The sequence below is a fragment of the Symphodus melops genome, assembly GCF_947650265.1.
Source record: "Symphodus melops genome assembly, chromosome: 1".
Lineage (NCBI taxonomy): Eukaryota > Metazoa > Chordata > Actinopteri > Labriformes > Labridae > Symphodus > Symphodus melops.
In genome coordinates, this window is record NC_136691.1 from 43157788 (window position 1) to 43177030 (window position 19243).

General features: G+C 42.6%; 1 protein-coding gene across 1 annotated transcript; it reads left to right on the forward strand.

The window, feature by feature from the left end:
• Positions 1–1054: 1054 nt before the first annotated feature.
• Positions 1055–19241, forward strand: LOC306817464 (nucleus accumbens-associated protein 2-like; the record flags this gene model as incomplete). Its single annotated transcript, XM_079334359.1, has 11 exons — positions 1055–1092; positions 1377–1447; positions 2995–3142; positions 6584–6855; positions 7971–8116; positions 12156–12787; positions 12892–13112; positions 13214–13473; positions 13960–14136; positions 17282–17387; positions 19145–19241. Coding segments are annotated over exons 6-11 (1311 nt in total), but the record flags the coding sequence as incomplete, so codon positions are not given.
• Between the last annotated feature and the right edge of the window lie 2 nt (positions 19242–19243).

Genomic DNA, 19243 nt, shown 5'->3' on the forward strand with positions numbered 1-19243 from the left:
TTACCTGCTAAGTGTGATAATATATGTAACTAACTGTATGGTCTCTGTGTTTACATTCAAACGGCTGATTTAAATATCATCTGCATTGGTTTCGGTGTGTTGATTGTATTCCTTTTTTTATGTATAGTGGTTGGAGCTGTATTGCACGATCATCACCAATCACATGTTTTGTTTGACTGACAGGTATGTTTTGTATTTTCTGTATGAGGAAATGCTGTAGTTAATTTTATCAGTGCTGTTAAGCCGTTGCGTAGAAATCTTGTTCATATAATATTTAAAAAAATAGATTCATGGCAGTAATGTTAAAATAGCAGATTATGTACATGTAGAAGCAGAGTAAACCTTTGTAATAGTGAGCTTTTTATTTGTAATTCAAATGTATTTTTATTTTCTAACTAAACAACACGATCACATTATAAAAGAATATGTTATGGAAAATTTTACGTACTATGTGCGTTGTACGAAGGTCTCATAGAATCTGTCATATAATGTATCTGAAATGTCTTAGAATACTACATGCACAGCATATTGGGTGTTTTGTTTTCCATCATTTCGTTCCCTTTATTCTGTTTCTCACACTCTGTACATGTGGGAAGAGTCACCAAGACTCTTTCTCACTGGACTCCATCTCCTTCTCAGCCTTGGGAGATGGTAAATAGTCATGTAGTCTCTTCTCTCACACTAGGGGATAGATTTTGCCCTGCCAGGTGGGCAGTGGCCCTATGTGGCGTGATGGGGGAGTGCTCTGGGTAGTGTGATGGAAATGTATAAGTTTTCATGTTTGCCTTTTCTCGGGGCCTCTTTCTCTCCTCACCGTGTGAGAGAGGGGTCTTCCAACGCTTATCCTGCCTTCGAATAAATGTTCATTGAGACCAGATCGATCTTGGGGTTCCTTTTTCTTTCCTTTCTTTCGTTTCCTTTTTGGCTTCTCAATTACGTGGCTGGAGCTGTACTGTACCATCATCACCAATCACATGTGTTGTTTGACTGATAGCTGTACTGGAAATAAACGGCATGAACCTGAGAAGAAGTTGTCATGTAATCGCTTCAGTCTGTGAGGGGTTAAACTAATATTGCAGTATCCATCAAAAGGTAAATGATTTTGTACTCATTTACATTTAACTTAATATATCTTATAAAATGTATTCAATATAAATGGGTCCTTGATTTTTGGACAACTATTTAATATAACTTTAAAACAAAGATGTTCGAGATAGTATCTGCTTATTTTGGTTGCATTAAATATAATCTTTATGTTTATGTAATTTTAAATTAAGACAAATTTCAATGAATCAAACTCAATAGAATTAGCCAGTTTTCAGTTGACGAGCACTTCTTGTTATTTTGTGCATTTGTTCAGCTTTCATATTCAGCAGCTATCGTCTGGTCACAAGACTTAAAGAAAGCACGAATGATTTAACTCAACAATTTCATTTGGTTGACTAAGGTAAGGAGAGTTCTTTTATACTGTAATGTTAATGACAACCTATGAGTGTATGCTACACGTAATATTTACAGTCTATGATGCTACATTACAAAACCAAATTAGCAAGCAAAGTAATCCAGAGAGACAGAGACACAAGTACATTATGCATATTATGTTAATGCAGGCTGTAGTGTGATGGTATTACGATTAGAGCTGCAGCTATCGAATATTTTAGTAATCGAGTATTCTATCGAATATCCCGGCGATTAATCGAGTAATCGAATAAATCATACTTTTGCTTAATTAAGGTTTAACTCGTCTTGGGTCGTCCCTACAAACCTGCTTCTTTGCAGTTACCATGGTAACGCCTGCTTGTTACAACCAACCACCTCTGCTCTACAGCTGCTGACACTCACCATATTACTGACAGTCACTCAAATAAACTTTTGATTCACTGGTCAAGGCGGCAGGTAAATTAAAAATACAGGCCAAACACGTTTTAATGGCTGAAATAGCAAATACTGTTTTGTGTAGCCTACACATCTGTTACAGTACATTTAATTGAGAAAGCATTATGTTCTGTTGAATCAATCACAGAATCAATCATTATGTCAGATAAGGAAATTGAGAAACGTTAAATATATATTTGCTAAATTATTATTCCACAAACAAGTTCTGTCTTGATTTAGCTTTGAAGACATCAGACATTTCATATTATCAGCCTGTTTATTGATAAAAGTGTATCTCTGTCTGCTCCTGCAGCGCGTGCATTCAGCGCGCTCACAGACTACAGAGACCAGAGACGCGTCTATGACAGAGACTGTGAGGACGTTGCTATCGTTATGTTAGCTGCAAACACGGAGAGAGTGAACGGAGAAAAGCCGACTGTTTGACCAGATCACGTGTTCCCGACTGGGTCGTATGGATCACGGATCAACTGTGTGCTGACTAAAAGTTAAAAGGGGCACGCCGCGCTCGCGTGTGCGCGCGTGTGCGTGTTGAAGTGTCTGTGTAAGAGAGAGGAGCAGGTAGCTGCAGCTACATTAAACGTGTTTTATACTCATACCAAAGTTTTGATGACGCAAAAAAAAAAAAAAAACTTAACGAAGCCTCGAGGCAGCGAAAATTCCTCGATGAATTTTTGTAATCGAGTTATTCGAGTTATTCGAGGAATCGTTTCAGCCCTAATTACGATAACACATTTGCACTAAGAAAACAATTAGCTTTATTTTGAAAGTTACACTGTAAGTAATTGATGTTAATGTATGGCCAATTTTTTAACATTAAAATACTGTTTTGATCTAAAGCAGTTAAGAACTGTAGTTTGCAATGCATTGTGGGATGCTCACCCTGAAGCAAACTGACAAAGGCCATAAACAGTATACTGATGTTTTAAATTACAGGACACAACAGTATTTTTTAAATTGTTATTTTTTTTAGAACTTGGAGTGCATTCAGTAGTGTGGTATGTTAGGATGTTTGTCTTTTGTTTCTAAAAAATATGCTACTGCTTATTTTTTCAATTATTTTTTATTTTTATTTTTTATTTTTTTATAAAATACCCAAAGCCATCAACTCCTGAATGTAGAATCTTTGGAGGATCATTTGAATAGCAGTTTTCACTTTTCAGAGAAGGACACAATATGGAGGACATGTGCTACACACCAACGAGACCTGCTTCATCAACATGCGGATTTTAAAACTACAAATTAGACGGTAGGTCTTATTGAGATCATATTCTATTTTTTAATATTTCATTGATATTGCAGAGGATGTTTGATTCAAACAGATCCTCACTAGCACTAGCTTGTCTACATATTGATTTTAACAAGTAATTTATGAGTGAGGCTTAGATTTAAATAGTGTAAAAATATTACTTCTGGGCAGTTTTAGTTGTGTTTAGGTTAAAATGAATACTGTTACGATACATGTGTGTATAATTGTTGGACCCAGACGCACAACTCAGAGGCAAGTTTACAGTGAACAGTAAAAGTAATTTAATAAACACAAGATAGTGACACGAGTGATGTGAAATGTGCAAAAGTCCTCGCTCATCCGTGAGCGGTGTGAGAGTGAAATCCTGGTGACAATCCTGGTGATAATCCCGAATCCCAAACGCGTGAGGTGATGAGTGGCTTTGACGAGCAGCAGGCAGGCGGATTGACAGGTCCTGAGGGCAGGAGGAAGTCTGAGGCGGACAGCAGAGGGGTTCATAATTTCTACGATCTCGTAGGGACCAATAAAACCAATAAAAGCTTCTTGGAAGCCACACTGAGGGGTAGGGAACAGAGGAGGTAAGTAACCCGAGGTACAGTGAAAGGGTGCCATACCTGGGGCTGAGGAGGTGAGGGAATTATGGGCGAACTCCACCCATGCCAGGTGCTGACTCCAGGTGGTGGGTTTCTGGGCACAGACGCATCAGAGAGTAGCTTCAAGATCTTGGTTTGCCCTCTTCATTTGACCATTGGTTTGAGGGTGGTAACCTAATGATAAACTGACCGTAGCTCCCAGTGCCTGACAAAATGCTCTCCAAACCTGCAAAATCGAAATGTAGTCCTTGGTCCGAAACAGTGTCCACTAGAATCCCATGAAGTCTGAAGACATGTACCGTAAGCAGTTCAGCAGTCTCTGTGGCAGATGGCAGTTTGGGGAGAGCAACGAAATGGGCAGATTTAGAGAAACGATCAACAATGGTGAGAACTACAGTGTTACCTTCAGCGGGAGGTAGGCCGGTGATGAAATCTAGAGCAATGTGAGACCATGGATGGCCAGTCACTGGGAGTTGACGGAGGAGACCCACCGGAAGGCGATGAGATGCTTTACTCCGGGAGCAAACTGAGCAGGCTAACACAAACTCCTTGACGTCCGTGCTCATAGTCGGCCACCAGAAGTGTATCTTAAGCAGGTCCAGGTTCCGAGACACCCCTGGATGACACACAAGACACGCTAGAGGATTTCCCCCACTGAAGAACCTGAGAACGGGCAGAATCTGGGACAAACAGGCAGTTATGGGGACCCCCACCAGGATCGGGGTGTGAATTCTGAGCAGCAACACTCATTCAATTTCCCACATGACACCATGCCACCAGGCACGACATGGGTAAAATGGTGTCAGGGTGGCTCAGAGTCTCACATAAGTCTGGTTTCATGTTCTTGCTCCCTGGTCTATAGGTAACAGTAAACTGAAATCTGGTAAAAAAAACAAAAAAACAAGGCCCATCAGGCTTGTCTCTTAGCAGTCTGTTTGTACAATAAGTTCTTGTGATCGGAACAAACCACAAATGGCATCTCTGCTCCCTCTAACCAGTGTCGCCACTCCTCCAGTGCCAATTTCACTGTCAACATCTCCCGGCTCCCTACGTCATAGTTTCTTTCAGCTGGTGACAGTTTACGAGAGAAGAATGCACAAGGATGTAGCTTTTGGTCACCTGATGCTCGTTGGGACAGGACTACGCCCACGCCAATGTCTGATGCATCCACTTCCACAATGAATTGTCTCTTGGGGTCCGCTTGCACGAGAATGGGTGCAGACGAAAACCACCCCTTGAGGTCCAGAAACGCATTCTCAGCTGCTGGGGACCAAACAAAGGGAACAGCGGGAGAGGTGAGTTTAGTTAGAGGTGCTAAAACCTGACTGTAGTTCCTGATGAATCGACGGTAGAAGTTAGTGAATCCCAGGAACTGTTGGAGCTGTTTGCAAGAAGTTGGAGTGTCCCATTCCATCACTGCCTTGATTTTTGCTGGATTGGTCCTCAACTGCCCGCTCTCTAAAATATGTCCCAGGAATGACACAGGAGAGGAGTGGAATTCACATTTTTCTGCTTTCACAAACAGTCTATTCTCCAAGAGTCTTTGTAGGACCTTGCATACATGGATAATGCGCCTCAGGGCTACAGGAAAAAATTAAAATATTATCCACAATGGATTGTTATTCTCACACACAAAAAAGGCTTTAAACACAACATAGTTATAAAAAAACTTAATGTGAATGTTAAGAGTTTTTGTATATTTGTGTCTTACTCAAAATAGTGGCAATTTGTCAATAACAGTAGCTTTGATGACAATACAGAATATATTCTAAATGAACTTATTCTGTACTGATGAGACTTAAAAACAACAAACTTCTAAGGAAAATGTTTCATGAAACATTGACTCAACTCAGAGTTAGCAAATTTTCATTTAGACTAACACAAAGTTATCTTCTAACCTGGAGTTAGCCCCTGCTGGCTGTTGGAAATAATGCAATTTAAAGACACTTCTGCACTGGATTCACTTTTCAGACCCCTCAAGCCATTTACATCTCGAGATCTGATCAAGTGCAGTAGTGTTTCACATTTGAAATAAATAAAAACAACTAATTGAATGGCATAGTGACTCTAGGTGGAGCTGATCGAGGTCTGCGGACTGACAATACACACAAATACACACAGTAGTTTCTGTAAAAGTCCTTATTTAACCCTCTATCCCATCCTACTTGTTTCTCTCTCTTTGGATGGATAACTTCAAACACAAGCACAAACCTGTCTGTCTCTATGCCCCCCTGTCTTGAAACAGTTACAGAGAGACAGACAGACATGCAGGTAGAGAAAGCCTCTCTCTTTCTATGCTGTTATAGTATGTCTATCTTTAACTGTCTCTCATCCATATTAGAAAATACTCTGAGCTGTGATGAAGGAAGCTGAGGCTGCAAAAAGCTGCTGATGTGTCTGTGTGTGTGTGTGTGTGTGTGTGTGTGTGTGTGTGTGTGTGTGTGTGTGTGTGTGTGTGTGTGTGTGTGTGTGTGTGTGTATGTGTGTCTCAGCCTGGCACACAGTCGCAGTATGCACGCTATGTACTCGGCATGCCAACTCAGCCTCGGCACTGCAATGCAGCGCTGTGCATTTGGCCAAGTCATGCCACACAAACTCACTCACACAAACACACACAAATAGGAACGTGTGCATGCATGCACACACATCCCAGGAGTGTGTATTTTTCTGTTTGTGTGTGCATAGTGTTTACGTGTGCTGTTGGTGTGTATTTTGTGTCTTTAATTTTCGACTTTGCAGTGTTTTCTTCTCTATAGCAGATGAACAGTTAAATGTATGCTTGCTCGCCCCTCTCTCTCCACGTTCTGCCTCTGTATCTCTCTCCCTCTTTCTCTCTCGTCCTCTGCAGGGCAGTTAGCCGCATTAGCTCCCTCGTTGTCCTCAGATGACTCCTCCTCTTCCTCCCTCCTCCTCCTCGGCTGTCTACTGTGTCTCTGCCTCCCCCCTCCTCCTCCTTTACCTCCCCCGTCCTCCCCCTGCCCCCCCCTCCCCCCCCCCCCCCCCTGTGACACACCAGACGATGCGTTGACTGAGCGGAGGAGAAGAAGAAAACCTCTCCCAGCCAGCCGTCCTGCCTGCTGCATGGAAGAGAAGCAGAGGAGGAAGAGGAGCAGTAAGAAGGTAAGGAGCTGTCTGTAGCTGTCTGTCTCTCTGTCCACCCGTCTGTCTGCCTGTCTTACATCCATCATCCTTCTAACTGTAACTGTACTGACTGTCTACTGGTTTGTCTGTCTGTATGTCTGACTGTCTGTCTGGACTCTCAAACAGTTTGTTTCTTGTTAAACCAACTGTTTGTCTCTCTGTCCACCTGTGTGTCTGTATGCCTGTCTCTGCTTCTGTCTGTGGACATTATTGTTTCCCCGCTACCTGTCTGTGTCTACATCTGTCTGTCTGTCTGTTCAGACTCTCTGTTTCTCTGCTGTAGTCGCACTGTAAACAAAAATAACGCTGAACTCTGAAACATACCAAAGGCACCTGGAAGCAACTCTACTGGACCAGATGGGACAAGACTTTAACAGACTTTGCTGTTCTCCACTGTACTAGACTGGATAACCAGATTCAGCTGTACTGCACTAAACCTGACTACACTGAACAGGACAGTAATATACTAGTCCTGTCTTCACTGTATAAGATGTAGACTGGACTGGGCTAGAATCTTCTGTTCTGTGCTAGATTTCAGGGCTGGTACTGTACTAGACTGTACAAGCTTGGGCAAGTCTATAAATGATGCTGTACTTGACTGGAATAGACCTAACTAGTCTGGTTTAGACCATGCTTTAATCAACCAAAATGGAGTGTCTTAGAATCTACTGGACTCCAATCTACTAGATGAGACCAGGCTTTACTAATCTAGAGTGAACTGGACTGGACGAGACAATACAGTTTTCTTCTATACTGTATTGGGCTAAACTTGGCTTGTAGTTAGATTTAGTGGACTTGACCGTACTAAAATGAACTCTAGTGTACCAGACAGGAGGACTAAACTTGTCAAGACTCTACTATACTAGATTAGACTCCATCGCATAGAATTGAACTACTTCTGTACAAGACTAGAATGGAGTGGATTAGACTGTGCTAGAAGGGACTGGTCTGTACCAGACTCTACTGGACTTTATCAAACAAGTATACACTGGTCTCCTGTCTCGATGACTGGACCATTGACTAAATGTTGAATAAGTGTCTCTATCTCCACCACCTTCCATTGTGCAAAAGTGAAGTACAACTACCCCCAACAGGTGATGACGTATTGTGCTGGTAATGTTATTTGGACCAAGACATGGCCAGAGGGGATCTCATGGAGCCACAGGATTGACGTCAAGCACCTTCCACGAATCCGCTAACAAAAGCACAACTTACCAATAAAACATCAAAGATCCCTCAGGTCAGTACAGTCCACTGCAGGTTTTAAGCAGACACTCACATTAGCGTTAAATGAATGTAATTTTTGTTTTTCTTGCACCTCTCCTCCTATGCTCTACTCATCAGGTAACGAGCATTGAAGGAGGGTATTCGGTTAAGAGAGCTGTCAATCATGAGGATGCATCGGCTCCTTTTTGCATCAAATAACTAATAAAAACTAAACTTCTCTTAGAAATGAACACTTGTGATAATAACTATCACAATAGAATTCAGACTGGAGTTGGCTGGCGTTCACTGGACAAGACTGAACTGCAGAAGGCGAAAGTGTACTTGACTTTTCTGGACTGACTTTAGTAAATTAGACTGACCTGGACTTTTCCGGAGTCTAATGTACATAACTGGAATTTACTTGACTGGACTTTGCTGCATTGCCCTCTACTGTATAGGATGGCTCTGGCCCGAATCTTTAGTGTTCTGGACTTTAGTATGGTAGACTGCGTTTGAGACTAAAAATGTTTTCACTGGAGGCAAGACGTAAAAAGCCTCTCAGAAATCCAAGATGGAGGCTAAAACAACAAAGTCCATCACCATTATGATAGCTTTTTGCCTTTATATCAATGTGTTGTGTTATGGATTGAATTCACAGTGTCAACAAACAAGTGGCAAAGATTATGCTGGCAAGCAGAACAAAAGTATGAAGGAGATTCAGTACATGCACTAAGATAACAATTTGCGCACTGGACCCTTAAATAAAAGTCATGACCCCTATCAGCCAGATGTGGTCAACTTCCCAGAACACTTCCTGTTATGTTCACTGATCAGCTCACCTTAATTTCACTTCGAAATTTTACTTTGGGGCTGGCAGGTAATAGTCTGAGAAAGTCTGTTTGCATTCAGATATGCTGCTTACCTGAGTTTTGTGCATGTGTGGAAATACTGTAAACTTGCTTACAATCGACTTGACCACACTAAATGTTGTACTTCAGTGAATAGGACTGGGCTAGACTCCACTGTGCCTGATGCCACAGAACTTGACTCTAATAAAAAAACTGGACTGTATTTGTCTCTGTTAGATTGTGCTGTTGAGTGTACTGGACTCTACTGGACTGTTCTTTTTTTGGAGAGTCATTATCTGATGCCTAATTCATAGAGAGATTGCAGTCCTGCAAGTTTTCTACAGAGTCATGTGTTTGTAGCAGGAAGTAAACAGCTGCCGTCACTGTGCCAACATAAATAATAAATATGATAATAATAAATGAATGTGTCTGTCAAGGACAAAAACATGAGAAGTGAACTTGCGGTTCTGCTTGGGATGGTACTAATGAGATCGTCAGCATTCTTGTTGCTGACCTGGTACTCACTTGGATTAGTGACTATCATTGATGGCATGTCCAAAGGATACGTTCATTTTGATCAGATCATCAGGTTATTTCACCAACAGACTTGCTTTAAAAGTCTGTGGAGGCCCTGAGCTTGAACTTTCGTATAAGTTATGTGGAAGGAAACAATTGTGCTTCAGCCACTCCACAAATGGAGGTCGGTTCTCTCAGAGAAGGACTTCAGTGGATTCCTTCTTTCAGACAGGATCCAAACAAAATACTGGTGCACACAAATCACTTAATACTTATAATAATATTATAATATAGCATTATAGACACTACTAGATGCTATTGTGTATTAGAATTGGTCACAGTCACTATGACTTCACAAACCAGTTTGTGGACTTCACCTTAAGCTTGGCATTTTAGCTTTTGCCATCTTGGATTTTTAGAGCTGTAAATGACCACTGAAAGTTGCAGTAACTGCTTTATTGATCAGGTTCCTGAGTTTGGATAGCAACAATCAGGCATTGAACAAAATGTCCAAAACATGTCTTTACTATTGTCTTTTACTACAACAGCACAATGAACCAAAACATTGTCTGTTCACCCTACAGTCTGATAATTATACAAGTGCAAAGCTCATTAGAACTTAAAAAAGTTTTTAAAATCAATTCCAAAGTAACTTTTAGCTATTGTGTAGGCGTGTGAAGATTAGTGGAACTGGCAAGCAAGACAGGATCTGCTGTCTTATTACATTAGTCATTGCTCATGTTCTTCTGAATTATAATAAGAAACCTTTTTTTTTTTTCTATTTTGGTTTGCTGTCAAATATCTGACCGATTGTTATAGAGCTATTATTGTGGCAAAACTATTTGAAAATATGTACACAGATCCACAAATACACACACATCCACAAGATCCACAAGTGTCTAAAAACATCCATAAATATGTTAATTGATCTGCAAATATACCAATTGCAAAATGGCAAAAAAGTTAGCTTTTTTGCTGTTAGTCCTAAAAATATAAAAAATCATCACCTGCATCTGAGGTCATTTTGCACAAGACTTTTGCACTCCTGCCATGAAAGATCCACAAATGTGTGTCTGACGATCTACAAATACAGCTGTTGGGGATTTGTTGCCCTGAGCTCAGGCTAACAGGCTAGGCTGCCAGGCTGCATACCACTGAGACTGGCATGCTGCAGTCTTTCGTTCGTTCATGCCCTCTCGTCTCGTTTCATTTAAGTTTGTTAAAATAGCTAGTATAGAAGTTGTATATATAGCATATTAATTGTCATTTTCAGGAATTGTTTATATTTAGCACTGGTTTCCTGAAAATGACAATTAGTATACTATATACTACATGGATATTTTAACAAACTCAAATGAGGCAAATAGGCCCCATATATTTGTCTTGTGCATAGAAACAGATATTACAACACCTGATAAAGCTGAATCACCAGAAACTGGATTATTTAAATAAATCTAATGAAAAAAAAGTCGACCGTCAAACATCAGTGTTGAATATTTCCAATTGTTTAATCTTTCATATTTTGAAAGTTCTATAATAAGTTATCTTTATCCAAACATTTGTCTTCTGAACGATCTAACAGATAGATGTTTCAAATAATGTGCTAATCATTAAATGTAAAATAATTCCCAGCAATCATTATTTTAATAGTTCTACTCTTTGTTGCATATCTACTCTTGATCTGCACATTGTGACATCTTTGTTCGTAGTTTATATGAAATGCCCCCACACTGCAGCATACAAGTAGAAAAACATTCAGAGTGAAGCATGTTGTTTGAGTTGATAGCAGTGGACTGATGAAGGTCATCTGTGGGAAGTTATTCCGTCTCTAATACTCTAAAACTTGATATTATTTTGTGACACAAAGCTTTTTTCCTCCATACTGTGAACACTATGACGCTGTAGCAAAAATAACTTTAACTTATCTATAAAACCATCAAACTCTTTAGTATAAGTCTAGATTATAGTTTATGGTTATTCGACTTTTTTTTTGCCTGTTCCAACCTTCTGCTGCACTGAAGAAACAAACGCTTCACATTGAATCTGATCTTTTACAATCAGATTTGGGTCACTTTTATACGTGGATTCCCACAGGGATCTGATAAATGCACAATTTTAAAATACAATATGAACAGCCAAACAAAAAACTCAGATCTGAGTGAAAAATCTGAATTGAGTGTTATGGCTTGCTTCCATCAAGATTTGTCAAATTTGAGAGGAAATATAAATCCACTGATGAAAATGAGCACCTGTGTCATCAACCAGGGATGTAATTGAAAAGGCCTTAACAGGTCTAGACTGAAAAGTCTAAGTGGTGAAAAACCTTGAACTAAAGTTAAAAACTAATAAAATATTTGAGTTTATTGACTATTTGTATTTTGTTCTACTCAATATTTACACTCTAGACTCTTAAAGTAGTTTTTTCTGTTTTTTACACATTTGTACATTTTTAAATGCAGTACAAGTTAATACACTGTATGAACTATGAAATTCAAGGAAAGAGGAGCAAAAAAAACCTGGAGAGGTGTCAGGTGTGATTTTTTTTCCAGTTTGTTCTGCACGTAGACAAGAAAGTGTGAAGCTGTCGTGTTATACTCTCCGCCCTCCTACCCATCCTCTCTTCTTCCTCCTCCTCTCTCCTCCTCCTCATTTATATCTGTCCCTCTGATGATCTCCAGTCTTCTGCTTCTCTCCTCTGTCTCCACAAAGCTTGACATCTGACCTCACTGTTTCCTCTGCAACAAAATGGATCTGCATCATTTTGGAGGCGATATCTTCAGAATCCCTGACACCTAAACACTCTGACCTCTGGCCGGGCAGGACCATCTCCACCTTGCCGCCAGATAGTCTGAACCCAAAGTCACTTCCTGTCCTCTTCTCTACCATCCACCATGTCGGAGGGGCTGCTGCAGGTGGAGATTCCAGACTTTGGCAGCAGCGTGCTTGGCAGCTTGAACGAGCAGCGGCTGCTGGGTCACTACTGTGACGTCTCTATTCTGGTGCAGGGTCAGGCTTTCAAGGCACACCGGGCCGTCCTTGCCGCTTCATCACTCTACTTTAGAGACCTGTTCAGCTCTGCAGCCGACTCCTCTTCTTCATCGTCTTCATCATCATCTTTGTCCCAGGCAGTTTTTGAGCTGCCGTCTTCAGTCACGCCAGCATGTTTCCAGCAGATTCTATCATTCTGCTACACTGGGCGTCTCAGTATGGCTGCAAGTGAGCAGCTGGTGCTCATGTACACCGCCGGGTACCTGCAGATCCAGAACATTGTGGAGCGAGGAATGGAGCTTATGATGATGAAGGCATCCTCCTCCTCCTCACCTCTCTGCTGTGATTCACAGGTGGGTTAGGCCACACCCACAGAGATTTATGGTTACTCAAAGTAAACCAAATAGAACACATAATGCAAGTACAAATGTTACTTAAACACAATAATGCATTGCAGACCACCTCAGCAGACGAGCTTGGAGGCTTTGACACACAGATGGTTCAACAGCAGAACAGCGCCCCCCAGCTGCAGGAGGCTTGTCCAGACCAGCCAGCTCTGAGCCCAGAGGAACTGCTGCTGGCTGTCAGCAGGATCAAACAGGAGAGAGCTGACACTCCCCCTGCCCCGGACAATGGGGGAAGAGCAACAGCAGGAGGTGGAGGAGGGGAGGAGGGCAGGTGAGGACAAAATAACCAAATAGATACAAGAAATGTATTGCATAGGACAATATTGTTGAACCACAACATGAATAACTGAAGTCTAATCGTGCTGCCCTTAGAGCGGACAATGCTGGGGACCTCCAGCCCTCCAGAAGCAGTGCTCTGTGTTACCTGGGTGCAGGTGCTGGTTTAGTTCCAGGGCTGCAGTCTTATCTACTGGCAGGAGGGGGGCGCTCCAGTCCAGGCGGCTCCAGCCTTCCCACAGACTCCCCACCCTCTCACCCAGCCACCGAGGAGGAGCTGGAAGAGGATTACTATGGAAGCAGTGTTCATCCTGGACTATACCAACACATCTACGGACATCCTGCAAACCCTTACAGTAAGTTACATCATGGTAAAATGCATTCTATTTGTGCTTGCATAATGGGGCCTAATTTCCAGCAAACTACAATGATGTAAAAAAGTTACATTGACGAGAAGTCTTTACATTCAGGTTCAACACTGGATAGATTTGTCTATTCAGAGAACTTTCTTAAAACCTTTTTGAATACAAACTCCTGAAAATGTTGACATAATTGCAGGCAGACTGCCCCTGAAATCTTCCTGACTTGCGTGTCCACCGATAAACTTCACAGCGGGAGACTATCCCTGTGTGACGGGAGGTCTCAGGAAGTAGTATATGACACACAAAGAACATCTAGATGAATCAACAGTCTAACACTATGATGACAGATTTTGCCTTTATACCCAAGTTTGTCATATTAACAGTATTAACAAAAGAACGGAGAAGAAAATACTGACAAACTGAAAACAATGTGGGAGTTTTATTTGGTGAAATTTTTTCTTCAATTTTTTATTGATCCAGTCCAAGAGAAGATGGAGATGCTGTCCCTCCCACTGGCTAATGAGCGTCGGCCCTGCGTACTGGTTGGTCGAGACAACATGGCCCTCCCTGCCAGTCTGATTAGTCAGATTGGGTATCGCTGTCACCCATCACTCTACACTGAAGGAGACCCAGGGGAGAAAGTTGAGCTGGTGGCTGGTAGGCACATGTGATCTGTGATTGTATATTGATTAGTAAGCAATATAAACAATTCAAGGTTAAACAACACATTTATTATTTAGTTAGCTTCAGTTAGACAATAACTAATATTAGCATTTAGTCACTTCTCAGCCAACATTAAGAAACAACCTCCCAGCTAACATTATGTTGGACATGTGTTATCTTTTGTGTAATGATGTATGTATTCATTGATTGTAAATCGTAGTTGACAAAGCCTGAGTGATGAGTGATTCAAAACAGCCGATGACAAAGTCACACTATAAACTGCATAATCAGTGACACACACTGAGTGTGGGCTTGTCAGTGCACGCAAGGGGTAAAGAACGAGGCAGGCAGACAGGCAGACAGACAGACAGACAGACAGACAGATCTTTCAACAACAAAACCACTTCAATGCAATAGTAGCTTTCAGGCACTTCCTAGCTAAAATGAAATCTTATCTACAGTAGTAAGTGGCTAAATGCTAACGTTAGCTCTTATCTGAACACAGAAAGAGAAATAGCATCATATTATATGTGCTTATGTTATTATTTTATATAATGTGAAAGTGGTGAAATAATTATCATTTGTCAGATATCGTAAATGTATTGAACAAAAATTTCATTCATTTAATCCATTTTCCACCACTTATCCTGGGCCGGGTCGCGGGGGCAGCAGTCTAAGTAGAGACGCCCAGACTTCCCTCGCCCAAGACACTTCCTCCAGCTCTTTTGGTGGGACCCCGAGACATTCCCAAGCTAGCCGAGAGACATAGTCTCTCCGACGTGTCCTAGGTCCTGCCCCTGGCTGCACCTAGAAATCCTGTTATTCTGTTAAAGTTGTGAACAGAACCGGTAACAAAGGGCAGCCTTGCTGGAGGCCAACGCGCACCAGGAACAGTTCCGACTTACTGCCGGCAATACGAACCCCGCTCTGGTCATACAGGGACCGGACAGCCCTTAGCAAAGGGCCCGGACCCCATACTCTTGGAGCATCTCCCACAGGACGCCATGGGGAACACGGTTGAACGCCTTCTCCAGATCTCCAAAGCACATGTGGACTGGTCAGGCGAACTCCCTTGAACCCTGGAGCACCCGATGGAGAGTGTAGAACTGGTCCAGTGTTCCACGACCAGGACGAAACGTGCATTGTTCCACTTGGATCCGTGTTTTGACGAATGGGCAGACCATCCTCTCCAGTACCCTGGAATAGACTTTCCTAGGGAGGCTGAGGAGTGTGATTCCCCAGTAGTTGGAACATACACTCCGATCCCCCTTCTTGAAAAGAGGGACTACTACCCTGGTCTGCCAGTCCCCGACCTCCATGCTCGCCAACCACTTCGATCACTTCGGCTTGGGTGATGGATGAGTCTGCCTTTGCCTTTGCCTCTGCTTCCTCAGTGGAAGATGTGATGGTGGGATTGAGGAGATTTTCGAAGTATTCCTTCTACCGCCCGACTACATCCTCAGTTGAGGTCAGCAGCTTCCCACCTCTGCTGTAAACAGTGTTGGTGAAGGACTGCTTCCCCCTCCTGAAGTGGCACACGGTTTGCCAGAATTTCCTCGAGGCCATGGCCTCCCTGAACTCCTCCCAGGCCCAAGTTTTTGGCTCCACAAGAGCCTGGGCTGTAGCATGCCTGGCTTGCCAGTACCCGTCAGCTTTTTTAGGAGTTCTATGAGCTAGCAACGCCCAATATGACTCCTTCTTAAGCTTTACGGCCTCCCTTACTTCTAGTGTCCGTCACCAGTTTCTGGGATTGAAACCCTGCAACCACAGCTTAGAGCAGCAGCTTGGTGGAGGTGGAGAACAGGGTCCACTTGGACTTAATGTCTCCAGCTTCCCTTGGGATCTGTGAGAAGCTCTCCCGGAGGTGGGAGTTGAAAACCTCACTAACAGAGGCTTCTGCCAGATGTTCCGAACAGACCCTCACCACACATTTGCACAGTCTGACCAGCTTCCTCCCTCACCAGCACATCCAACTCACCACCAGGTGGTGATCAGTTGACTGCTCGGCCCCTCTCTTCAACCGAGTGTCCAAGACACACGGCTGGAGGTCAGATGACACAAACACAAAGTCTATCACCAACCTCCACCGACCTCCTAGGGTGTCCTGGTGCAACGTGCATCCCTGTGCTCGAACATGTTGTTTGTTATGGACAAACTGTGACTAGCACAGAAGTCCAATAACAGAACACCTCTCAGGTTCAGATCGGGGAGGCTGTTCATCCCAATAACCCCCCTCCAAGTATCATTGTTGTTGCCCATTTGAGTGTTGAAGCCCCCTAGTAGAACAATGGTTCCACTTTGTGGACTGGTCAGGCGAACTCCCTTGAACCCTGGAGCACCCGATGGAGAGTGTAGAACTGGTCCAGTGTTCCACGACCAGGACGAAACGTGCATTGTTCCACTTGGATCCGTGTTTTGACGAATGGGCAGACCATCCTCTCCAGTACAATGGTTCTACTAGGGGTGCTCCTCAGTCGGAGTACCATCCAGCACCCCTCCCAGGGACTCCAACAAGGTTGGGTATTCCGCACTGCTGTTCGGTCCATAGGCCGAGACAACAGTCAGAGAGCTGTCCCCTACCCAAAGGCATAAGGACGCAACCCTCTTGTTCACCAGGATAAACTCCAACACATGGCGGCTGAGCTGTGGAGGCCACAACAGCCCGCTGCCTTTCACCGCGGGCAACTCCAGAGAAGTGAAGAGTCCAGCCCCTCTCAAGGACCTGAGCTCGACTATATCTAGCCGGTACCTCTCGACCTCTCGCATAAGCTCAGGCTCCTTCCCCCCCAGTGAGGTGACATTCCATGTGCCAACAGTCAGAAGTCGTGTCCAGGAATTGGGTCGCCGAGGCCCCTGCTGTCCACACTACACCCCAACCCCTATGATGTCCTCTGTAGGTGCTGGGTGCACAGGAGGAAGGGCCCGCGTCATCCGTTTGAGCTGGGCCTGGCTGAGCCCCACGGTCAAAGGCCTGGCCACCAGACGCTCTACTAGGCCCCAACCCCAACCCTGGCTCCAGGGTGGGGTAAAAAAATGTAAATGGGAAATCATAGTTGTAAATATTCCTGTGTGTGTGCGTGTGTGTGTGTGTGTGTGTGTGTGTGTGTGTGTGTGTGTGTGTGTGTGTGTGTGTGTGTAGGTTCAAGTGTGTTCATGACACGAGGTCAGCTGATGAATTGTCACCTCTGTGCTGGAGTAAAACACAAAGTACTGCTCAGGAGACTGCTGGCTACCTTCTTTGACAGGTGAGCTGTGTAAATGTGCTGAAATGTTTTTCAGGTACTTGCCTATCTCTTTGAAAAACACACACCTACAAACATCTAATAACTTATGTTTATGATTGAATACTTAAATGGAACATATATTCCAGTTAATGTCTATCGCTTTAGGGATATGTTAGTCATACAGAACATACATCTCAGGTTTTCTTTTTACTATTTCAGGAGATCGCTTCACCTTTCTTTTACTTTGACAATAAATATGATGTGCTTGTTTGAACTACAAGGAAACATATAGCTTATAAATACCTCCCGAAAGGAGAGCTTCAGTGTTTGTTGAGCTTTAATATACTTTTTCTATATTTAGTTCTTGAAAACATTTACCTCCGTTTTTGCAGGATTTTGTAAACTGCTGGGAAGTTGTAACTTTTAGTTACCACAGATCGATTTAATACAACAATAACTTTAAACAGCCTACAGTGCATATGGCTTTACAGATCTGTAGGAAAAAAAGATGCCAGTTTTCCCATCTGTGTACTGTTTGATACAATGGCTAAGGCTAAGAGGAGGAGGACAGTGATGGATGAAGCTTAGAAGAGAAAAGGAGAGAGATTTACCAAGGAGCAGAGTGTATATCCCTGCAGTTATTATTCAGAACAGATAGCGATGTAAAGCGTAGACCTTTTCAGATGGCTTTTTTTTAACACACAAGTGCCTTCGCTAAGCTCAGCTGTCATTACCTCGGCGTTTATACATCTATTTATGCTGTAAAAATGGCATTTTTGCCTGTTGTGTGTTTGTGAACTCTGGTGTTCCTGAAGCCAGCCTCAAGCGGACACTTGATGAACTGCAGGATTTTGCAATTCCGTATTGGCCTCATTTTCTGGGGGAAAACATCCAAAAAAGGATACATGTCAGATTCATGTCAAAACAATGCATGATCTATATGTAATGTTTTCATTTCACGTCAGTTTTCCATACCTATATAATATACAGTGCAACCATTTTTGTGTCTGTCAAAGAATGACATAGATATACTCATAAAAAAATAATTGCTACACACCTTTTAAAAAAGGATAAATATTGTTTTTATAATCCTTTGATACAATTGAGCGTCTGATTCAAAAACTGAAATAATCATCACATATGGCCTTTGTATATATCTGAAACACATTGGATAGATCCAAAGACCCAAAATACGTTGTTGCAGTACAGTATATAAGCAACCTAAATGTGTCTTTGAAAACATGACATTGACAACTTGTTGGCAGCTTTTAAGCACATACCGTCCAAAAGATTTGAATGTTATGTGCAGAATCTAGTGGACACGAAATGCATAAAGTATCATTTGGGTTTTGGAGACCTTATACCTGACTGTAATTGTGATGGATCTATCTGTATATTCTTGGCACAGGCAGCCACGCCTATTTTATATTCTATTATTTATTTTTTAAGCCTGTTCTACAGTTTAATTAAAAACCAGTAGGTGGTAACATCATCGACCGTGTGTCAAACTCAGACAGTCGAACATCCTCAGACATCATGTGACATCATCAAAAGTCATGTGACATCATTAGATGTCATGTGCCGCCATCAGATGTCATGTGACAATATCAGACTGTGGTGGGATTGTTGAAATTTAGGAACATTCTGACACTGAGCCTCCTTCAGGATCCAGCTGCTGCTTTACATAACAGCTCTGTCACATTGTCTAAGGGTGGGGGATGAGCAAGGTAATCTAAAGCTTGGTATAGGTGCTGATTGGGTTGTTATGGTATCCATAGAAACACTCTGGCCAATAGCTGTGGGACAGGAATCCGCTCCTCAACCAATGATCCAACCCGAAAGCCCCTGGACAACCGAGTGTTAAACACCGTCAAACG